This window comes from Neomonachus schauinslandi, chromosome 8, assembly GCF_002201575.2.
Source record: "Neomonachus schauinslandi chromosome 8, ASM220157v2, whole genome shotgun sequence".
NCBI classification, from domain to species: domain Eukaryota; kingdom Metazoa; phylum Chordata; class Mammalia; order Carnivora; family Phocidae; genus Neomonachus; species Neomonachus schauinslandi.
In genome coordinates, this window is record NC_058410.1 from 122229861 (window position 1) to 122254116 (window position 24256).

At 47.5% G+C, this 24256-nt stretch overlaps 1 protein-coding gene and 1 long non-coding RNA gene across 2 annotated transcripts in view; one reads left to right on the forward strand and one right to left on the reverse strand.

Moving 5' to 3' along the window:
- Window positions 1–4296: 4296 nt before the first annotated feature.
- NQO2 (N-ribosyldihydronicotinamide:quinone reductase 2) lies at window positions 4297–20862 on the forward strand. The gene is made up of 7 exons (XM_021696887.2): window positions 4297–4535; window positions 8886–9025; window positions 11298–11462; window positions 15288–15418; window positions 17828–17941; window positions 18848–18949; window positions 20604–20862. Exons 2-7 carry the CDS (start codon window positions 9019–9021, stop codon window positions 20778–20780), a joined length of 696 nt encoding a protein of 231 aa, XP_021552562.1. The 5' UTR covers window positions 4297–4535; window positions 8886–9018; the 3' UTR covers window positions 20781–20862.
- Window positions 17850–24256, reverse strand: part of LOC110586635 — a 52820-nt gene continuing 46413 nt past the window's right edge. The window contains exon 3 of the long non-coding RNA XR_002480715.2: window positions 17850–17868. This is a non-coding gene — a long non-coding RNA (uncharacterized LOC110586635). The remainder of the gene's footprint in view (window positions 17869–24256) is intronic.

Genomic DNA, 24256 nt, shown 5'->3' on the forward strand with positions numbered 1-24256 from the left:
AATAACTGTTTTATTTTTAAGGTTTGGTTATAATAATTTTTCAAAGGAACATCACAAATGTTGGTGAGAATGTAGAAAAATCTGAACCCTTGTATGGAGCTGATGGGAATATGAAAGGGTGGAGTCCCTGTAGGAAAGTTTGCTAGTTCCTTAAAAAGCTACACAGAATTACCCTAAGCCCCAACAATTTCACTCCTAGGTGTATATCTAAAAGAACTGAAAACAGGGATTTAGACACTTGTACAGCAATATTTTCATCAGGATGATTCACAATAGTCAAACGACCCAAGTATCCAACAGATGAATGGATAAACAAAATGTGTTTTTTTTGTGCCATGGCATATGATTCAGCCATTAAAAGTAATGAAGTTCTGTCTGGAGCTGAGACCGTGCCGAGAGAGTGTCAGGAACCCACACCTGTCATGCCCGCTTTGGCCTCAGCTAGCCTCTTACTTGATGACTCAACCTGTGACCCATTTCTGTCTCAAGCACAGCCTCGGGGCCTGCTAGCCTCCATGGATCACAGTTCAGCAAGCTCCACATACTTTCCATGCAAGCAGCATCCTTGGAATGCCGCTTCTCATCACAGCAGTGAGGGGCAGGGATCCCTTTTTAAAAAGAAAGGAATGCAGTTCCAATATGTGCTATAATATGGATGAACCTTGAAGAGGAGACAGGGAAGCTGAGGGGACTCCATTTTTAGAAGGGCTCTATCTCTGCTGTTTTTCTGTTAGGCCCCATTTCCTCATGTTCTGTATTTTGCATCTGCGTAACCCAAAGAAGCTATGTTCCCACTCCAAGGGGGAAGCACAACAGTTAGTCATTCTCTGAGTTTCTCTCAGGCCCCCAAACACCTGATAACATCTAAGAAGAACCAGGTCCCAAACACGTGCCAGGACATTAGATTCAAACAAACCTCAGCCAACGCTAGCATCAATATCCTCTACCTTTGATGATCTATGAAATAACACTTATGATTCACCTGTCACTCACCTTTGATCAGACCCTACCCTGGATTCCTGAAGGAACACATACTCTGGACCCCTTGCCCCTAACTCCAAGCAACAATGGAGATTTGTTCTCCTTTCCTTCCCTAGTCTCCCAGACAGTCTGTCTGCCATAATTGATCACTATTCAGTAACCTCTGCTTTTACTTCCTCGAGCCCGAGTTTGATTTCTGTCCTGTGCAAAGCCAAGGACCCTCTTGGCTGGTCCTGTGGGACCTGCCTCTGGGTCCTTGGACCCAACTTTCCTGCATCAAAAACACTATGGTAAGTGAAAATAAACCAGACACAAAGGGCCACATATTGTATGATTCCATTTGCACAAAATATCTAGAATAGGCAAATTCATGGAGGCAGAAAGTAAATAGGTTATCAGAACTGGGGGTGGGGGGGTGGGTACGGAGTGATTGCTTAATGCTTACTGAGTTTCTCTTTGGGGTGATTAAAAATTGGGGGATATATATAATGGTGTTGTTTGCACAACACTGTGAATATAATTAACACCACTGAACTGTGTGCTTACAATGGTTAAAATGGCAAATCTTACATACATTTTACTACAATTAAAAAAAAACATATGTGGGGCACCTGGGTGGCTCAGTCGTTAAGCTTCTGCCTTCGGCTCAGGTCATGGATTCACGTTCCTGGGATCGAGCCCCGCATCGGGCTCCCTGCTCAGCGGTAAGCCTGCTTCTCCCTCTCCCACTCCCCCTGCTTGTGTTCCTTCTCTCGCTGTGTCTCTCTCTGTCAAATAAATAAATAAAATCTTAAAAAAAAAAAAAACCACATATGTTATGAGAAAGAATTCGTTTCCCAAAGGAAAGGGGATGCTGTTAGCAGAGTGAAAGAAAAGTCATTAAGTAAAACCCAAAGTAACTACTCCTCTAGGAGATAGTTCAAACTGCTTATATTAGCTTTAATGTAGCCCTCAATAGTCATTTTCACCAGAAACACGAGTATAGGGAGTTAGGGAGAAGACGATGTCTGTAATTGGCTTAATTGCCTCTTTGCCTAGAATGACTAATTCAGTTCTTGCATTTCTTCATAGCAAGGGGGGAAAGGAAAATGGAAATCTCAAAAACCCCTCGAGGTGATGTTTATTGTTGCTGCCAAGTGTATTTTGTTTTAATAGCACCACCTTCTTATTAAACTCAGAATACCCATATGGTCATATCTTATTTGCTTGTGGTAAATGCTCAGCTGCCCATACCAGATTCACAGGAAATTCTGTTATTTTCTCTTGGCAGATGGGCTCCTACTGAACTGTCCTAGAATCAACCACGGGGGCTCACACTGCTCCAAACCCAAGGGAAGGCCAGCTTCCATTCTCAAGGGGGTAACTAGCTCAGTCCACATGTGTGATTGCTCCTCACTACCACAAGATGGTACTGTCAGATCACACAGAAGCATAATGAACGCGGAGCTCCAATCCTCCGTGTACCTGCTGTTTTTCAGAGGCCAGGGTGAGTCTTGGTCTCCCTTAGGGCTCAATTCTTTCAGTTCCCATACCAAGAACTAAGATGCCCCCAAGACTGGTTCTGGCATTTGCTATTCCACAGTTCCCTGGTCTTCCCATGGGATCTACATCACCCAGAGGTCTTTTTTTTTTTTTTAAGATTTTATTTATTTATTTGAGAGAGAGAGAATGAGAGAGCACATGAGAGGGGGGAGGGTCAGAGGGAGAAGCAGGCTCCCCGCTGAGCAGGGAGCCCGATGCGGGACTCGATCCCGGGACTCCAGGATCATGACCCGAGCCGAAGGCAGTCGCCCAACCAACTGAGCCACCCAGGCGCCCCTCACCCAGAGGTCTTAGAAGTCCTCACAGCATAAGAGACCTGACAATAGCTTACTTGTGCTCCTCCTAAGGAAGCTTACCTTCAGTTATGCCAGGGGGCCTGCACCTTCCTTTTAGGATGACTGGTTTCTTTCTGTGACACAGAGATGATTTGAGGACATCCCTTCAGTGAGTCAACAGAAAGGGGGATAAGACAAAACAAATTTTACCTTTGGGGACATTCTAGTCCATTAGAAAATGCCTCGAGCATGCCTCTAGGATCTCCTGGGCTCACAAGACAAAGCAGCCCTGTTCCCTGCCGGCATGAGGGCATCTCAGAGAGGCCATGTTCTCATTGCTGAATACATCAACAGCAGAAAACATAGACAGCAACCCAGCTGGTCTACAAACAGCAGCAGTTATTTTCATCAGGAACATTATGAACGCAGGGGAAACCTTACTTCTGCTTTATATGGTCATCTGAAGACACCAGACATCAAAGCACAGAATGTGGGGAGGGTCCTTAAGAAGGTCACAAAAGTAGGTGGGCTATCAAATGAGGTAGCATAAACCAGAAAGTGCTGGGAAAAAGAAAAAAGATAATTAGCCCATACTGCTCACCAGCAGCCCCCCCCCCCCACACACACAGTACCTCTCATGTACCTCTCTGCCTTCTAGGGGGTATTTTTGGCCTAGAACCTTCTCCCCCTCTCCTCCTCCTCCTTTTTCTTCTTTGAATAAGCTTTTTCTTTTCAGAAAATTGTAGACTCACATGCGATTTAAGAAACAACCTAGAGAGGCATGCGGGTGGCTCAGCTAACCCTTGGTCTCAGCTCTGGGCTTGATCTCAGGGTCGTGGAGCCTACAAAAGAGAAAGAAAAGGAAAGGAAAGGAGAGGAGAGAAAAGAAAAGAGAGAAAGAAAAAAGGAGGGAGGAAAGGAAGGGAGAGAGAAAGAGAGAAAGAAAAGAAAAGAAAAAGAACAGAGACATCCCCTGTGCCCTTTATTCAGAATCCTGCAATGAGAACATCCAGCCAAACTACAGTGCAATATCACAACCCGGATACTGACATTGATACAGTCCCATACAGAACATTTCCAACACCACAAGGGTCCCTGTTGCCCCAGCTACCCCCTTCCTAAACCCTGGCAACCACTAATCTGTTCTCCATTTCTATAATTTGTCATTTCAAGAATGTCACATAAGTCATACAGCATAGTACCTCTTGAGATTGGCTTTTTTCACTCGGCATAATTTTCTGGAGAGTCTCACAGGCTGTTGGGTTTTCGATCCTTTTTCTTGCTAAGTATTACGCCATGGACCTGCATTTTTTTTAACTTGGATACCTAACCAGGGTTGGAGTAGGGAAGAAGCACAGAACAGGAGGGTTCCCCGCCACATGCAACCTAGGTCCAGTGCAGGGCCAGCGCCAGAGGCGTGGGGCGGGGCACAGGTCAGGACCGCCCGGGTGGGGGCGGGGCGGGGCGGGGCGCCGGGAGAGGGGCGGGGCGGGGCGCCGGGAGAGGGCCGGGAAGAGGGAGCGGCTGGGCTCTGGGGACCTGCGGGGGCCGTGCGGAGACAGCGCCAGTGCACGCGGCCTTGCCGCACAGAGCGCAGTCGCAGCTCTCCGGCCGGCGGACGAATGAGAGTGCGGGGCCCGGGGGGCCGGAACCTGGCGCGGACGCCGGGAGCTTTGCTCCCGAAGGCGGAGGACTGAGTCCTGCCGCTGCTTCTCCGGGGCCCGGGCTGCCCGCAGGGTGAGTGCCTTCCCTCGCCGGGGTGCGGGGGCTTGGGGCGGGGGCACTTTCCGGGGCGCTGCTGTCCGCACCGCGGGCCATTCACCGTTTCGGCTCTGGTTTGTACTTACCTCTTACCGCGTGCTAGGTCCGGTTATAAGTGCTTAGCGGAATCGTCTCCTTTAATGGGCCCTCTGCCTTAGGAGGTCCGTGGTGTGATTACCCTCGTGTTAAAAATGAAACAGGGCAGCCCAGGGTCAGTTTGGAGAGGGGCTGCCATCATTTAGGCCAGCGGGACACCGGCCAGGGCTGTGCTGGCCGCAGGGAGCCGCCTGTTTTGGCTCATGGCAGTCTGTAGCAGATCCTAGAAAAATAATCTTAAACCTTTTGTCTTAATGAGAATATTAGCTAAAGAAGCACATGAAAAGAAATATGTATTAAACGAGACGTCGGCTAGCAGTGCTATTTATAGTTGGGGGGGGAAACAGAAATACCTTAGGTGCCCAGTAAGAGAAATGGTCACAAATGGGCATGCATACATAGTGAGATGTTATTTAGCTCTTGGAATAACTGGCTCCAGAGCCTGTCTACATGGAAAGAGGTATTGGAAATGTTAACCTTAAAAATAAAAGTGACAGTTATTTAACTAGCAAAAAAAGGGGGGGCGGTTTTTTGGGGAATTGCAATCTGGGACAGGCAAGCTTAGGTAAAGCCATAGGTAAGTGCCCAGAAGAAAGGGGAGGAACGCTGGGAGAGGGGAGGTTGGGAAGGCTGTTATAACCAAAAAGTCCATTGGAGTAAAAAAGCCAGAGTTCCAAGTATACTGGCTTTTCATTGGCTGAGTGTGACCGCCCCCCTTTGGCTGGGCTGTTGCTGGGGCAGGAGGAAACCTTTCTATCTCCTGCTCAGACCAGAGGTGCAAAGTGCATCTGTCACTTCCTCTCGGGGCTGCAGTTGACACCCCCCCCCCCAAAAGCGTGCAAGAGCTACTCCTGCTGGCCTCCGACTCCACTCCAAATGACCTTTCGTTTTATTAATTTTCGCAGAAATCGAATGACAACATTATAAAATAGTTTCTGGGTGCTGATTAAGATGAAATAATATGCATAAAAATATCAGAGCCCGTTTGGTGTGACATACATAATTTAACAACCTGTTGACCTAAAAAAAAAAAAAACAGTTATTTTACCAGCAAAATGAGTGTATTCGGGAATAACAGAGGAATTGCAATTTGGGACCTGCAGGCTATGGCAAACCATAGGTCAGTCTGGAGAACAAAGGAGAGGAACAGAGGAACATTATTAAAAAAAAAAAAAAAAAAGGAAGTTGGGAAGGGCTGCTTTGAACAAAGGTCTGTTGAGCCTGTTGGAGGAAAGCAAGAGTTCAGGGTGGTGATGGTTTCTGGTAGGCTGAGTTGTGATAGTCTCTCACTGACTGGACTGTTGCTGTTCAGGAATGTGAGGTAAGCTGTGAGGGAAAGTGTGTGGGTGAGAGGTCCCTCTACAGGGTGTCCTGACTCCACTTCAAATGAGATTTCCCTTTATCAACTTGCACACACCACGTGGTTCCTTTTTCTTACTGAGCTAGGCAAGTCCCTCCTTCCTAACAAAGGAAACTTGGTGTGCAGCAGGGTGTTAAGGAAGGGAGGCAGGAGGGGCGGGGACAGCTAGTAAAGAGCTTGGCTTGAGTCTTTTCTCTGATTTTGGACAAGTTCATTTCTTGGGCCTGTGTCTTACTCTGTAAAAATGGGAGAATGGATGAGATGTGGAGTCACAAACTCAAATGCCTCAGGTGGCCAGGTGTGTGATGTAAATCCATAAACTGGGCCAAGCCGAACAGCAGGGAACGGTACATGCTTTGTCGTGGGCATTAAAATTAAAGCATTTTATCCAAACCAAAATGGAATCTCAGGGTAAGGTGTTCCCTGAGCCTGCAGTGCCACTGATAACCTTTTAAAAGGTAATCAGATCCTATCATTCTCCTGCTTAAGATGCTCCAATGGCTCTCTGTTAGGCTTAGAATAAGATCCTTGTCCTACAGACCCCACCTCACCTCTATGACCACATCTCCCACCATCCAACTCTTTTTTTTTTTTTAAACCACAGGCCAGTCAAACAGGCTTTCTTGAACACACTCCAGGCCAGTTCCTACCTCAGGCCTCCTACTTGGCCATTGCCTCTGCCTGAACCTCTGATCTTTGCATGACTGGGTCCATATCATTCACATCCCTGTTCCCGAGATACTTTCTTGGACTATCCTATCTAAAATAGCAGATGTACCCCTGGCCATTTTAGTCACAAAGGTACTTTATTTTCTTATCACTATCACTATTACTTAGCATTATTGTTAGTACTTATCACTATCTAGAATGTTACGGTTGCCTTCTTTGCCTGCTGGTTTTGTCTGCCCAGCCCCCGGCCGAGAGTATAAAGTTCCATTCTAGCCTGTCTTGTTCACCACTGTGGCCTCCCCACTTGGCACAGTACCTGGCCAGAGGGTGAGTCCTCCTACAAGCCGGTGACCCAGCTGAATGAAGGCATACATTGGAATTGTGTCCCATTCACAGCTGTTCATGGAGAGTCAACTCCAAACGGCTTAACCACAGTTCAGAGGTTGCTCTCCCATATAAAGAAGTCTGAAGGTTGGCAATTCAGAACCATCTCACAGCTCCAAGGAAGCATCAGGAATCCAGGTTCCTTTTGTATTTGTGCTCTACCATCCTTAGTCCAGAGCTTCTACCCCCGTGATAACAAGATGACTGACCGAGCCCTAGCTACCGTTCCACAGTGCAGCTCAGAGGAAGGCCAGCGGCAGGGGCTGAAATGGTACCTCCACCCTCCTCACAACCCCCCCGCAGGTCAGCCCTTAAGGATATGTCCTAGGGGCCACATGTAATGACTTCTGCTTCACCTCTTTGATCACCCCTGAGTGGAAGACTGGGAAATGTAGGCATTAGCTGGCACACACTGACACCTGAATAAATTCAGGGACTGTTCGTAAAAAACAAGAGGGGATGTTGGGTAGCCAAAGAGGCAGATTCCTAACTGTTCAGTCAGTAGTCAACTTAAGCAAATGGGCAGGATTTAAACTCATATTTGAGGTATGATGGTGTTTGGAGTTCCAACTGTCTGTCTGACGAGAGCTGTTTGCGCCCTCTCCAGTTTAAGTGTCCTGCCTGCCCTCAACTCACCTCCAGCCACAATTATGTAAATTTCTTTTTCTTTCTGTCCCTGAGACACCCAGCCTGGGCCAGAGCCCATTCCCCTGCAGCCCACCCTCGCTTCTTGGCAGTATTCTGCATACCTTAGCCCTTTACCTGGGGCTCCCGGGCAGCTGGAGGTATGGAGGGCCCAGGAAGAAGCTAATTCAGGCTCTGCTCCAGATTCCAGTCATGGCCATGGATAAGCCTGATTTCTGTCTCTGTTCTTCTTGTTATCCAATAAAGATGCACTGATAGGTGTTAAAGTTGTCATTTGGATACAAAATGCATCATACAGCATCTCCACACTGACCCTGAGTCACAGGCTCTGGGCTGTTTTTTTTTCCGGCAGAGGGAGCAGGTTTGTTAGAGGTATCTTTTTTTTTTTTTTTTAAAGATTTTATTTATTTATTTGAGAGAGAGAGAGAGCACAAGAGGGGGGAGGGTCAGAGGAAGAAGCAGACTCCCTGCTAAGCAGGGAGCCTGATGTGGGACTCGATCCCGGGACTCCAGGATCATGACCTGAGCCGAAGGCAGTCGCTTAACCAGCTGAGCCACCCAGGCGCCCCTGTTAGAGGTATCTTGTCTCTCCCAGAGTGGAGCCAATTTCAGAGTTGGCCAGCTAGGAGTGAGGATTCAGGCTTCTCTTGTGCCTTTGAGGCCTTCTCGGGAAAACTAACATTTTTCCAGAGCCTTATTATGTGCAGGCCACCATATGTATGTCTTGTCTGTCTTGTTCTTCTCAGCCATGCTGGGATTTGCAGACTGCAGTAGACATGGTAACTATGAATTTCTTAGCAACACTCCTGACCTTTGTCTCTTCAGCTGTGTTGATTATTGGGGGCAGGGTGGGAGCACGGAAACATGGGAGAGGGAGGAAGGACACAGAGGCATGTTTCCTGCTTCTTATCATATCTCATTTTCTAGGACCTCTTCATTTTGGCTGCCTTCGTGGAAGGTTCTGAGTCCTCTCAAAAAAAAAAAAAAAAAAAAAGTCTTGGTTTTGGCAACCTGCCTGATTTGTTCTGAGGCTTAAGTCTCCAAGTGGTTCCTTGCCCCTCAAAGCTTTTTTTTCAGACATGTCTGCATGTCCTTCCTGAGGCCTGCAGTTGGTACATTGGCCTCACCACCACATCCCCCCCCTTCCCTCAAGTGTTTGTGTTCTCTTCCAGATTGTTGGCGTTCCTGAGGAGAGTGACCACAGCTGAAAGCCGGCAGCTCGCCACACTGAATCCTGTGCCCAGGATTAACAGCAGACCCTCCCTTTGGTAGTAGTCAGAGGGGAAGAATCCATCTTCTTAGAACATGGCAGGTGACTGTTACCTATGGGGAAGATAAACTTTTCTAAATAAAAATTTTAATTAGAAATTAAATATGTTATAAAAACCCAAACAACACTGAACTGTATTAAAACTTGTTTTGTTTTTAACATGAATCACTATTTGGAATTATCTTATTTTGTATTTTCTTACTTGTTTTATTGTCCATTTCAACCTCACCAGATTATAAGTTCCTCAAAAGTGAGAGCCATGCGTATCTTGTTTTGCTGTGCCTCTAGTCTCTGGAATGATACCCAGGCTATAGTAGTGCTCCATAAACATTTATTGAGTGAATGAGCCCCAGGAGTAACTGTGGTTTAAAATTCAGTACGACTTGGGGCTCCTGGGTGGCTCAGTCTTTAATAAGCGTCTGCCTTAGGCTCAAGTCACGGTCCCAGGGTCCTGGGATCGAGCCCTGCGTCAGGCTCCCTGCTCCCCGGGGAGCCTGCTTCTCCCTCTCCCACTCCCCCTGCTTGTGTTCCCTCTCTTGCTATGTCTCTGTCAAATAAATAAAAATATCTTAAAAAGAAAAAATTCAGTACGACTCAGGGCACCTGGGTAGCTCAGTTGGTTAAGCATCTGCCTTCGGCTCAGGTCATGATCTCAGGGTCCTGGGATTGAGCCCCGCATCGGGCTCCCTGCTCAGCTGGGAGTCTGCTTCTCCCTCCCCCTCTGCTGCTCCCCCTGCTTGTGTGTGCTTCTCTCTCTCTCTCTCTGTCAAGTAAATAGAATCTTTAAAAAAATAAAATTCAGTACGACTCAGTTTTTACTCTTGTCCCTTCTCAACATATACACACACACAAACACCCATAAGCACACACAAACACACACACCCCATGCTGCAACTTTTTTTTCCTCTCAACAATATGGCATAAAAATTCTTTCATTTCAGAATATAAAGTCAACCTTATTTTACGCAGTACGGTGTAGACTAGGGCTTCTCTGAACCTCAGCACTACTGACATCCTGGGCCAGTAATCCGTTGGTGCGGCGTGTCCTGTTTGGTGCAGGATGTCTAGCAGCACTTACGGTATCTGTCTACCAGATGCCAGCAACACCTTCTCCCTAGCTGTGACACCCCAGAGTGTCTCCAGACATTTTGAGCTGTCCCCGTGGGAGGCAACACTGCCCCCACCTGAGAACCACTGATGTAGATGTTTCATTTGTGTCCATTGGTAGATTTCCTATGTCACCAGTGAGTCTGAGAAGTTAAAAACGTTAACCTTTAACCTAACCCATGGAATCCAACCTTTACATCCAGTTGAGTGCCCAGAACTGTTTGCTTCAAACTAACATTGGTATCCTCCTTAGGGGCCTAAAATGAAAAATTAAAATCAAGAGTTCAAACATTTTAGTCTTAGACATTATTTTTTTTTTAATTTAAGATTTTATTTATTTATTTGACAGAGAGATAGCGAGAGCAGGAACACAAGCAGGGGGAGTGGGAGAGGGAGAAGCAGGCATCCCTTGGAGCAGGGAGCCCGATATGGGACTCCATCCCAGGACCCTGGGATCATGACCTGAGCCGAAGGCAGACACTTAACGACTGAGCCACCCAGGCGCCCAGTCTTAGACATTATTACTAAGGGCTAATTTAAGCAGATGACCAAAGCCGCCTCCCAGAAGAAATCAGTACGTGATCTTCCAGAGTCTTCGGAACGAGGGAAATGTTGCTTCAGAGGCTGTTGGTATTAATGGCACAGCCAGGACCTGTAAGACCTGACTCAGAATTTCTTTGTCATCAGCCTTGCCTCCCAAAGCGGGGCTCCATCTAGGCCCTGCCTCCCCCCCCCAGGTTAGGGGTCTGATTTTCCCGATCTTGTTTACTTGTCCCATTTCAGTGGGCCTAGAGGAGAAGGAGGCAAAGCTGTATGTCCGTAGCTGATGCCTGCCAAAGTAGGGTTAGCAGGAGAGATTAGTTATGGTAGCTTTCAATTTTGATGTTCGTCAACGGGGCAGAAACCTCTGATAGAGAATACCCACGATAGCTTGGGCTTTTCAAGAAATTTGTGGTGTGGTTTTTGAGGAATCCTTATTTGCCCCATTTTACATTTGTGCATTAGTAAACTCAGGTAGCAGTGAGCTATGTTATAACTGGAGTCTTAGGAACGTTCGTTACATTAAAACTGTCACCCATGACAAAGGTTGGTATTTCTTAGCTTGAGCCTATGATGCACCTACGCATTTCATTGTTATCTTAGTCTTCGTGGAATTTTGACAAAGAGGAATTGTTCTTCAAGAGACATCATTTGTTTTCTGATACAGGCAAGAAAGTGCTCATTGTCTATGCTCACCAAGAACCCAGGTCTATCAACGGCTCCTTGAAGAAAGTGGCAGTGGAGGAGCTCAGCAGACAGGGCTGCACCATCACCGTGTCAGACCTGTACGCCATGGACTTCGAGCCGCGGGCCACCAGGAAAGATGTCATCGGTGAGTTGTGGGCTAAACGGTTGGGTTTTTTTTTTTTTACTTTTTTTTTTAAAGATTTTATTTATTTACTTGAGAGAGAGACAGAGCATAAGCGGGGCGAAGGGCAGAGGGAGAAGCAGACTCCCCGCTGAGCAGGGAGCCCGATGATGAGGGGCTCGATCCCAGGACCCTGAGATCATGACCTGAGCTGAAGCCAGACACTTAACCGACTGAGCCACCCAAGTGCTCCTTGTTTTTTAACGTTCTTCTTTCTAGTTTTTTAATGGAAAAAAAGTTTGGAAAAAACTCACCATTGCACATGAGACCCAGTTCTGAAGTCAAAGGAGCCCACATGGCAAGTCTTTTTCCCATCCCTGTCCCCCAGCCACCCGTGTCCCTGCCCGCAAGGTCACCAGGGTGCTCACTTGTCTCTGTGTCCCTCCAGAGACATCTGTGCAATGGAAAGCAATTATGGGCATATTCTCCATTTTCTCTCCTTTGCTTCAAAATGGTAGCATATTTTACATGTTTTGCACATTGCATTTGTTTTTTATTGCCCAAAGTATTCATTGTGTGGAGGTGTCATAGTTCAAGTAGCCCCCACTGAAGGGCATTTCAGATCATTCCTGATCTTTTCCTATTACAAACAGCTGCAAGGAAGAATCATGGCCATGCGTGTTTTCCTACATATATAGGTGAGTCTAGAGGTGGAATTGCTGGTCAGAGGGAAGGTGCAGTTTTGATTTTCATAGATAATATCAAATAGTAAATGGACCAGTTTACACTCGCTCCAGCATGTTTGCAAGTGCTCATTTCCTCTGCATGACCAATTTTTGATAATTGCCAGTCTGTCAGGTGAGAAATGGTCTCCCAGTACAGTTCTGATTTGCCTTTCTGTCACTGTAAGCACTGTCTTTGTGTTTATGTAAGAAGCATTTTCTCTTTTTTCCAGCTGCATTAAGACATAATTGACAAAAGTTATATATATTTAAGGTATACAGCATGATGGGGTTTTTTTAGTTTTTTCCCCTAGTATTTTTTTTATTATTAGTTTCAGAGGTAGAGTTGAGTGATTCATCAGTTGTATATAACACCCAGTGCTCATCACATCACGTGCCCTCCTTAATGTCCATCACCCAGTTACCCCACCCCCCCACCCCAATCCCCTCTGGCAACCCTCAGTTTGTTTCCTAAGATTGAGAGTCTCTTATGGTTTGCCTCTCTCTGTTTTTATCTTATTCTATTTTTCCATGCCTTCTCCTATGTTCATCTGTTTTGTTTCTTAAATTCCACATACGAGTGAAATCATATGATAATTGTTTTCTCTGATTGACTTATTTCGCTTAGCATAATCCCCTCCAGTTCCATGCCACCTTCACTGTGATTTAAATTCCCATGTACATTTGATTCTGTTCTATACTTTGTATTCTGTTGGTTTTTTTTTTTTTTCTATCTGTTATGGATTCAGTACCACATGGCTTTAATTATTTTGGCAAGTGATAGAATATCTGATAGTATTAGGTCTCCATGTTTGCCTTATTTTCTATTTTTTCTAGCTAATTTAACTTTACTTTTCTATAAAATCTTTTGAATTAACTTTCCAGATTCAAAAAGTAACCAGATGATATTTTTATTGAGATTCCATTAAATTTACAGATGAACTTTTATTATGCTGATGCTACCCAGGAGAATGGTATGGCTTTTCATTTGCTCATGTCTTCCTTTACAACCCTGCAGCTCTCTTTACAAGTTTTCTTCATGCAGATCTTGCATAATTCTTGTGAATTGGTTTTTGTTTCTCTCCGTGAAGACGGCGAATCTCTGTCTCTGTGCCTGCGAGTGTGTGTGTATCCAGCCACGCCTGATTTTCTTACTGTTTGTAGTAGATTTCAGCTGATTCTCTGGGGCTTTCCTGATAGACAATCAAATCATCTGCAAATAATGATAATTTCACTTCGGCCTTTCCAGTATTTAATACCTTTAATTTCCTTCTGTTTATAATTGTGGTTTTTTTTTTTTTATATGCCAAGGCTTTATTTTGTTAATGATAATCCCAAGATTTAATATTTAATTTTGATGGTAACAGCTGACATCCTGTATCTTCTTGTCTTTCTTCCATTTTAATAAATCAGTCAACAGTTTTCACTTAAGAAACAACAGAGCAGGGGCACCTGGGTGGCTCAGTCAGTTAAGTGGCTGCCTTCGGCTCAGGTCATGATCCCAGGGTCCTGGGATCGAGCCCCACGTCGGGCTCCTTCCTCAGCGGGGAGCCTGTTTCTCCCTCTCACTCTGCCTGCTGCTCTGCCGACTTGTGTTCTCTATCTTTGTCAAATAAATAAATAAAATCTTTAAAAAAAAAAAAAAAAGAAACAACAGAGCAGGGACTGGGAAAACAGACTCTTATGTTAAGGAGCCACTGGTTTTGAAGTGGATGAGTCTGTTGAAGGACTGTGGATTCAGTTCTCCTTTCGGTTCCTCTCCACGCGGCTGGGGGTTTGTCTGCTCCTCTCCAGACCCCGTGTGGTGGGGTGGGGTTCACACCTGCTCCCACCTCTGCTGCTACCAAGACCTCTGTGGTGTTGCACTCGTCACTCAGCCTCTCTAAAGTCTCGCTTTCCTCTTCGGTAGACTTGGACTTATACTTACCAGTTGCTATAAAGATAGAAGAGGTAGGGCGCCTGGGTGGCTCAGTTGGTTAAGCGACTGCCTTCGGCTCAGGTCATGATCCTGGAGTCCCGGGATCGAGTCCCGCATCAGGCTCCCTGCTCGGCAGGGAGTCTGCTTCTCCCTCTGACCCTCCTGCCTCTCATGCTCTCTGTCTCTCATTCTCTCTGTCTCAAATAAATAAATAAAATCTTAAAAAAAAAAAAAAAAGATAGAAGAGGTAATGTGTGATGGAGCATAGCACCTGATAGGTAGGAGGTCCTCAATAAATGGTAAGCTATTATTAATGCTGATTAATGCCTTTGATGAATCCTTTTGGTTGACAAGATCCCAGTGGAAGGTGTAGATCAAAATAACTTCTCTTTCGTTTTAGTTGCCGTGGGCAGTGCTGTAAGTTCTAGCCCAGTCCCCCTCCTCCCACCACCCACTGCTGCTGCCTGACTGAGCCCGTCCCCCCACACGCTTGCTCTTGAATCCCTGCTGCTACAGTGAGCTCGTCCACACCCACTTCAGAGCATTTATGTATTTCCCTGCATATGCCACATGGCTCACTATGTGCAGGAAAAATTCAAGCTCCTTAAGAAGGCTTACAAGACCTGGCCCATCTCTCTACTCACATCACCGGCAGCCCTCCTGGCCTTTCACCCATTGCCCTGGAGGTGCTCCTAGTAGCCCTTTCCTGGGCTGGCCCGGTTGTCGGACACCCTGCCTTCTCTGTGTCTTACGCCCAGAATGTCCTGTCTCTTCTCTCCAAGGCTCCTGGTGGCCTGGTGAACTCCCAATCCATCTTCAAAGCCTGGTTTACAAAGCTCATCACTAACCCAAACAAGCAGAGCCAGGCACTGCTGTACTGAGTTAGACCACAAGCATCTTGATTGTAAGACAGGAGGCTTATCTGGCCGTAACATCAGACTGAGCTACCTAACTATTGTTTTGTATGTTAATCATTTGGTTATTTATCTACTCTTACTGGACTTTGAGTCCCTCCGAAGGTGAGAACAGTAGCTTCCTCTCTTTTTATTCCCATGGCCTGACCCCAGGGCCCAACACCTGGTGGGGTCTCAGTGAATGTCTGGCGACTTGCTTTAGGGAGTCCAGGTAACGGGGATGCTAGTGGGATTGGCCAGGATGGGCTGTGGATGCGCATGTGAGAGCGTGAATATTTGGCCTGTTCTTCTCCAGGTGCTCTCTCTAATCCCGAGTTCTTCAACTATGGGGTGGAAGTATATGAAGCCTTTAAGAAGAGGTCTCTGGCCAGTGACATAACTGACGAACAGAAAAAGGTTCAGGAAGCTGATCTAGTGATATTTCAGGTTTGTTTTGCCTCTAATTATTATAACAAATTAGATTTATTCCATGTACAAGCACTTTCCAAATACTGAGTCGCACACTTCTAGAAATGGTGTTAATGTTGTTAGCACATTTGCACACTTATTTATGTCTAGTTGGGTAAGGAGATCTGTGTAGCCAATATTCATTCAAAATCCTGACTCCCAAGTAAATAGTAGGGAATACCCCATTAGCCCAGCAGTCCAAGAAACATCTGCATCACATCCGGGGGATTGCCTTCATTCCCTTCTGATCCCCACCCCACACAGGCAGAGGCTGTGTGAAAACCAGATTTGTCCACGTGAGTGTTTATCAGGGGAATTTGGGCCAAATGTAACTCCTGCCCTAAATATCCTGATCAGAGAGGAAAGTCTTTTTTTGATTCCTTCCTGTCACTGGTTGCCTCCCCAGCCCACCTTCTGTGTACTCATTCACAAGTTGCCCCAGGCCAGGACTCCCTGGGTAGAGAACTGGCCCAGGACCCTGCTTCTGTGGGCTCTAGCCCCAACTAGACAGCCATGTGTACCCACAGAGGGAATTGTGAGCCTGGCAGCAAAATAAACGTGCTTTTGGGGAGCTGTTGGGTTGACAGAAATCCAAGTGAACTAGAAAAAAGGAATTTATTCTCAGGGCCCTGGTCCCTTGGGTCTCCTGGAAGCCAAGGACAGGCTAGTTGGGCTTCAGGGACCATGGAACCAGAGGCTTAGACCCCTCTGCCCTCTCCCTCTGATTCTCCTCTGCTGCTCCTCGCATGCCGGCTCTGTCCTCTTGCTGCACACCAGGGCCTGGGGGCTCTAGATTCGGAACCGCCAAGATGGATCTGATTGGTCCCGATTGTCTCAGTTTCCAACACGGCGTGAAGGCAGGGAGACGGTGAGAGAACAAGACCCCCACGTGTGGGGGAGGGGTGAGGATGCAACCAGTTTCCAGGTGAAACAACGTGTCCAGAAGGGAAAGTTCACGAACCCTTCATAAAATAACCCTACCCCTTTGGGCGGAGGGAATGCTTCAGCCCTCCTCTTCTGCCCCACCCAGGCTACCTTTGGACACCCTTCCTGGCACCATCCCTTTCTTTCCCAGGCAACCTGGAGCTGCTGTCTGATCAGAGTGCGAGATGTTCTTCCATCCTAATTCCACGTGGCTGGATCACGGTGCCACAGAGCTCACTTGCCATGTGCTTTGTCATGTCACAGAATAATAGCCACACCAGGACAGTGGGGCCGTATCAAAACTGGCCAGCAGTCTGGGTCCATGGTCCAAGCAGAACCATACTTGGCTCTCTCGATCTTCTCTTCCTGCCCCTTGGGGCAGGTGACCACATGGAGCCCGGCTGTCCATTCTCCTTGCTTCTGCACTCTTGCAGCTGGAGAGCTAAAGCGAGCCAAGGCCAGTTCCTTCTGTGATGGTCTTTCTTTTTCCCTACTCCATCTCACAGCTCTTTTCCCGCTGTCTTCCCTCTTTTCCTGGTACTTTGCTCAGAGGGTCTGCATTATAAGCTTATTGTTTTTCATTCAACACTAATAAGAACTTCATTCCTCACTACTACTTAGTAGTGATCACTGCTCCCCATCACTCACTGAGCATTTACTCTGTTCTAAGCACTGTATTGTCATGGAATTCTCCCCATGATGCTGTGACCTAGTAACTTGTACTAGCCCTAATGGCAGATCAGGAAGAGGAGGCACAGAGACGTTAAGTAACTTGCCAGCATCACACAGCAGTGGGTTGTGGAGCTTAAATTTCAATGCCAAGTCCTGTGTTAGATTTATAGCAAAAGCACATGGAACATGGGCTTCCTTCTGCCTTTGGTAACAGATTATTATCAGTGTTCATCTCCTATCATTGATGATGATTCTGGATATAGTGTTAGGGCTTCTATGGAGACCAGAGTGGACTTTAGGTAGATCTTACTGCTGGTGTGTAGAATCTGAGGATAAGGCTTTAGTTTGTGTCAGAATCTGGAGCTTCTCAGAACTTAACTCAGTCTGACTTCCAGAAGGCAGCAACTCACCCCCGGGAAAGGGGCAAAATCTTTTCCACACCCTTCCTCTTGTGCCCCTTGATTGGATCAGTCACAGGGACTGCTGCCGCTGAGCCAGTGTCCAGCAGAACTTCCTAGCACCACCCCCCCACCTGCTCAAGGACCAGCCTAAGGGGCTGTCCCTGGGGGACACAGAGCCACCTGTAACAGCAACCAGGACCATGGTCAGCTCTGCCCCCCCACCCCACCATCACCCTGTCCACACTGCATGTCCCCGCTCGCGCCGCTCCCCGGCTGTACTCACCTGCCCAGCACCCGGGAAGAGGAAGACAGTGGGATTCCTTCTGGATCAGCAGATCTGCAACCTGAGGCAGCCCGCAGCATCCGTCTCTCCCTGGTCTTATGTCCCCAGTTCCCGCTGTACTGGTTCGGCATGCCGGCTATCCTGAAGGGCTGGATGGACAGGGTACTGTGTCAGGGCTTTGCCTTTGACATCCCAGGATTCTACGATTCCGGTTTTCTCAAGGTATGTACCCTGGGATAAGGATCCCTGTGTACTGGTGGGGGGCATCTCCTCGAGTCCTATTTGTAGTTTGCTTTTTTATCAGCAAATAGTGATTGAGCCACCAACTGTGTGCAAAGCCCCGTGTGCTGTACTTGGGTAAGAAAAGCAGTTTCTGAGGTCATGGGGCTCTTGTCTGGTGAGGGAGATAGACGCATCCACCACAAACTACGCAAGTGGCCAAGAAGGGCATGGAGTTGGTGTTGCGGGAGGGCTGCAGTGGGCCCCACGGTGTCAGCTCCGGCTCAGGAGAGGGTGTCTGCACTGTGATGCAGAATTGAGCCGTGGCCTCACAGCACTTCACCTCGCAGCTTCACGTTCCTCCTTGAAAAACAGGATAATATGACACGCGTGTTGCAGGGTGAGCATTGCATGGAACCCGGTGGGTGCACCGTGCACAGTCACAGTAGCTGAGTTTCTTACTAAGTTCATTCCTTACTGAAATAAATAATGTCTTAATTCTGAAAGCCTCAGAAAGTAAGTGCACGTAAGGAAACCATAGAGTCACATGTTCCGTCGTGGATGGTGAAGTAAGGCCACCATTCCATGAGAATGGTCCTAGGCCAGGGGCCGTGCGCTGCCTCGGTCGCCCTCCCAGCAGCCGCGGCCGTCGGCACCTGGGCCTCGCCCGTCCACACCTGGCACCACCCCCTGCTCTTTACCAGAAGTCGGGGCGCACCAGAGCCCCGTGTTCACTCGGGCCAGGCCCTCCCCTGTCCCCACCGGCTGTGGCTGCCCCCCTGGAGCCAGGCGTACCAGAGGAGAGTGTTCTCACATGTCCATCCCTGGAGGGACTGACCTCAGACTCTCCCTCCTGGTTGGTCTAAACCTTGGGGCTGGAATCACATGGATTTGTTTGCTCCTCCGCAGAATAAATTGGCCCTCCTCTCGTTAACCACGGGGAGCACAGCCGAGATGTACACGAGAACCGGAGTCAGCGGAGATTTCCGATACTTCCTGTGGCCCCTCCAGGTACCCCCTGCACCCCCCACCCCCTCCGCTACCCCTGCAGCTCCCCCGGGTGTCAAATAAGATGTGATGTAAGCCTGAAACCCAGACCATTTTGACTCCACCTGAATACAAGAAGTTAGAACGTTTTACCCTTCCAAATGCCTTACGTAGCACTGAAAAAGTGGGCCAATAGGGAAAACACATATTTATTATAATGATAGCCTTTGAATTTGTTGCGTGGAAGCTAAGCCGAACCTGGTTAGCCGACGTCTGCTCCGTGGTGGCCCTGCGTGTGTGCCGAGCACCGGGGGCCCCGTCCACATCGACTGGCGGCGCTGTGTGAAGGTGGCATCCCAAACCCTGGCAAGAGGTGCCCCAGGGCCGGCAGTCCAGATAGTCTGACACCTCCCACAGGTGATGGGTTCTTGGAGCCAGGGGCTGTGCCCCGTCCCCAGAGCCCACACCCCTCGCCGGGTTCCCAGGACTCTGGCTCTGCTCTCTCAGGTAGACACCGTGCTGCCTCTGTGCACCCCTGGGCCGTTTGTGAAGGGGACAGCGGGGGGCAAAGCATATGCAAGCAGGCTGGGGTGCCCCTGGGTGAGGCACCCCTTGCTGAGGGACCGAGCTGGGGGTCGGGGCAAAGGAAGCAGGCTCTGTCTGGGTCAGGCAGCCACAACCTGGCTCCGAGCTTCCAGGAGACTCAGAAACCTAGATGCAAACCATTCTTCCAGGCTGTTATGAAGGGACATTTGTCCAGGGAGGAGATCACATATTTAACAGTTTGTGAGCTTGCTTTAAAGATGTAGACAGTGACCCCTCATAGGGCAAGCCTGGACAGAGGTATGGGTTTTAAGGGAAGAAGTGCAGAGAGGGGAGAGTGATACTTGTAATAAGAGTTGTCTTTGAAAGAATAGTGATTCGATTTAGTGATGTTCTGCAGGAGAAAGTGATAACTTACAGGGCTGAACTTCCCTCGCCACAGGTTAGCTAGTCTCCTAGGGGTCATGAGCCAAGCTTAAATTTTTCTGGTTTTTAAAAAATCTTTATATATTCTTTTCAGTTTTCAGAAGTATATATTATGAAAAAAAGAATGTATAAAATATAAAAATAGAAAGTCTTCTTAATCCCCCCTTAAAAGTAATTGCTTTTAATAATTTGATGTATTTCCTTATGGCCCAGACCTATTTTTATATGTATATTTTTTATTATCAGGGTTATTTTTGTTTTTACGTAAATGGTATACCACGAATACTGCTTCAGATTTCTTGTTATTTTTACTGGACACATCTTGAACAACCATACGTGGATATACATACACTATAGCTGCAATAATGTCACATCGTTCTAGAATAATCCATTGTATGAATCTATCATAATTTGCCTAATCAATCAAAACCATAAGGTTTACCGTCTGAGTCAGAAGTGAAGATTACAGATGCATTTCAGTGAGGATCTGAAGTTTCCAGTTGCCCGAAGTTCTTCACCTCACTTGTCAGGGCCCGCATCTTAAGGTTACAGGGCAGTTCAGTTGTCTTCGGTGACCTAGTAGCAGTGAAGTTGTTCTTTTATTTTTTGAAGGCTTATTTCAGGTCATTTCCCCCCTTTAGTTGTTTACCTGAATGACACAGAAAGGATTTGGCTTCTAATCAGCTCTCTGCTCTCTCTGTGGCTGCAGCATGGGGCACTGCACTTTTGTGGATTTAAAATCCTCGCCCCGCAGATCAGTTTTGCTCCCGAGATTGCGTCAGAAGAAGAGAGGAAGGCCATGGTGGCGTCCTGGGCCCAGCGGCTGAAAACCATCTGGGAGGAAGAGCCCATCGACTGCACACCTCCTTGGTACTTCGGGCAGTGACGCTTCGCGCCTCATCCACAGTACGGGCACTGCCTGCACCTGCGAAGAGATGATCCCGTAATAAAAGGAAATTACAACAGAGTGAGCTGGAGATAGTTAATGTCGGGTAGGACCGGGTGTCCTACGGCCGATCCAGCATTTCAGCCGTCCGCTGGTTACCCTGAATTCTGTTCCCACGAGGGCATTATTCAGCCGGGCTTGCTTTTCTCTTCTGATGTCTTTCCATCTCCCTGTGTTCAACCTTTGTGGGTATCTTGTTCTCAAACAGTCCTCCTGGCGTGGCATAGTTTTTTCCTTTTGTTTTATTTCATAACTCAACTTAGGAATTCCTGTTTTTTCGTAGGAAGGTTGAATATTTGATAGCCACTGTTGTAGTGCTGTGTTTGGACTTTTTTCTTCCATCTCTCTCTCTTTTTTTTTTTTTTTTTGTACGTGCATGCATGATGGCTTTGAAGTTAACCCATTTGTAAAGTCATTGCATGGGGGTTACCGTGAAAGTCTCCCAGCGCCACTCTGATGCGTTCACGTGACACTACTAATAATTACCCTGAGTGAAGGCGCCTGTAGCAGGAGGGGGTCTCCCTGAAATCAGGTTTAAGAGATTAAATCTCCTCCTCCTCCTCCCCATCACTTCCGAGGATGGAGCCACTGCCTGTGCACAGGGGCCGTCCTTCCTTAACGTCCCCAGTGCCACCCATAGTCCCCTTGTCGGACTGGCCACACAGCTTGTCCCCGGACTCTGCTCATCACACTCCTTCAAGCTGGCACCCTCATCCTTGAGCAGCCTGTCCCCTGCTCCGCCGCCGCCTCCCTCTTCCTCAGCATCTCCAAACCCTTTTCTTTCTCCTGTTTTCCACCTGCTGCATCATCACACACTTCCCTGTGTGCATCTCCTTCCTCCTCACCTGAATCCCCACGGCCTTCCCCACCAGACACTCCCTCAGAGCCGCCATCCCCAGATGCTCAGCTTTCAGGACCGTTCCTTCCTCTCTTTTTTCAACACCGTTTTCCTCTAGTTATTTTTTTGGAGCCCTCTTCAAAAGCCTTTTCAGAGCAATCTTCCAATTCTCTTTTCAAGACATCTTCCTTTTCAGATTTTCAGGGTCACCTTCAGACTTTTTTCAAAGCCATTTTCTTCGGAGTCTTTTTTGAGGTATTTCGAGACTGTTCTCATCACTTTTGGAACTGCCTTCTTCAGATTCTTTTGGGGCCACGTTCTTTAGCATTTTTTTCAGAAGCATCTTCAAAATCTCCCCATCTTCTCATTTTTCGAATATCTTTCCATGTCTAGATTCTTTACATGCCATGTTAGTTGTGGCTTCTAGAGCATTCATCCTAGATGTGCTCGGGTGCTCTGGAAATGCCTTACTTTAGAAAGCCTCGCCTTTTGGAGCAAAGATGGAAGTTGAACACAGAACACCTCCATTGGCCTCGGGACACTGAAGAAAGACTTCCCTTCTCTCAGCCGTTCCTCCCTCCCTCTTGGGGTCTTCTCAGCCTGGCCATCTGTAGTCCCATCCCATGTTTTGACAGGGAATCGATGGCCACCAAACACCTTCCATCGAAGGTTTGAGTGCATAGATAGTTTCCTCAAGACATCTGGGTGTCTCTCCAAGAGAAGGAGCTTCGTGACTGGCCCAAGCTTTGAACAGTCTCCAAGGTTTTCTCTGACCTTGATCAGCACCAGCTCAAAATCCATGGGATGAAACATTTTGATGATGAGCATTCCCCTTTGGGGCATTCCACAAGTATTCCAACAGTCCAACTGCTTTTATTACAGAGCCAGCCCCTACCTGTGGTGCTCGCACCTCTTCCTTGCTGATGCCCCCTCTTCCCCTCCCGTTGAAACTGAGCTCCCTCACTATGCGATTTCTAGCTTCTAATTTGCTCTTCATCCAAAAGCATTATTGCACATTCCAGAGTCCCTCTTCAAATAACTGCAAAGCCCATCTGCTTTAAGATTCCCTTGGTTTATCTTTGTAAAACTTGACCATAAATTCTGTCCGGGGATCTCATAATCATGCCAAGTTAGAAGCTGTATAAAGGCCTCCACTGTGATGTCGGTAGGCAAACCGGTTGCATTTACGTTTGTAGTTCTGTCTTCAACGTGAAGCCTTTCTTTTTTCTCCTCTTTTCAAGATCAGTGGGTTTGAGGCTCTTTTCCGCAGAGGTTTCTTAGCATTGCTGGCACCTCTCGTATGTTGGCCACGGACCAGATGTGCCGGCGCTGAGAAGCTGTACGTGGCCCGATGCGCGGTGATCTCACACCAGCTGCTTTGCCCGGGTGCCAGCCAGCCGCTGCCCAGAAGATTGGCTTTCTCCGCTGGGATTCTTGCTGTCTCTGTACAGTTCATTCACAGTTGCTCATTTGCAGATTCCTCAGCCAAGTACACTTGACCTGTGAACGACATGGGCTTGAACTGCAGTCCACTTACACGTGGATTTTTTTTTCCATAAGTACATTGGAAAAATTTGGGGGGAGTTCCAACAATTTGCAAAAACTTCCAGGTGAATCCTGTAGCCTAGAAATGCTGAAAATTTTAAGAAAAATATATTATTGTAAGAACATAGTAAATGCATATAGAAAATATGTGTTAGTGGACTTTGTATGTTATCACTAAGGCTTCCAGTCAACAGTAGGCCGTTAGTAGTTAAACTTTGTGGGGTCAGGAGTTACACACAGACTTTCTCAGGGTGTGGCTGGTACCCCCAGCCTTGCATTATTCAGCTATACTTGCTGCCTGAGTTTCCCACCTAGCCCGGAGCAGGCTCCAGGTGAGCAAGAAGGGGCTGGCTCGCTCCGCCCTGCCTCAGCGCTGCCGGTCAAGGTTCAAGGTCTGGTATCTTTTTTGTTATTTTCGCTGTGCCCGGCTTTCTTTTTTGGCACTATTTCCCCATCAGACTCTGCCTCTGGAATCTCTCAAAGTTGCTGATCCTTGGAGAATTCTACTTGACTGTCTTCTTGGCACCTCCGATTCAACATGTCGTCACCGAGTTCGTCCCCCTACCCAAACCCCCCTCACCACCCCTTATCTCAATAAGTGGCAGGAACATTCCTCCGATGTCGGGCCCCAAACCTGGGCCTCACCTGGACTACCCACAATCAAGCTTCATGTCTTGCTGACTCCACCTTCTACCTGCGTTTCATTTGCCCATTATTTCCATCCACAGTTCTACCATGCTCATCCAGGATACCACCTTTTCTCGCCTGGATTATTGCAACAACCACCTAGCTAATTTTCCCTTATGCATGTCTGTCCCTTACAACCCATTTTCTACAGAATGCTTAGAGCACTCTTTTAACTGTGTGCGCGTGCGCACATGCACACACACACACACACACACACAGCTTATGCCATTCTTGAGGCCTGTTCATCCTTCAGGGGCTTCTCAGGGCTCTTAGGAAACGTCCACAGTCCTTGAGCTGGTGTGTAAGGTACAGCATGTGACCCTCTCTCCTATACAGCCTTTCTGGC

Coding starts and splice junctions, on each gene's coding strand:
- NQO2 (XM_021696887.2), top strand. Junction 11,463..15,287: donor CACCAGGAAAGATGTCATCG/GTGAGTTGTGGG, acceptor GTTCTTCTCCAG/GTGCTCTCTCTAATCCCGAG. Junction 15,419..17,827: donor CTGATCTAGTGATATTTCAG/GTTTGTTTTGCC, acceptor TTATGTCCCCAG/TTCCCGCTGTACTGGTTCGG.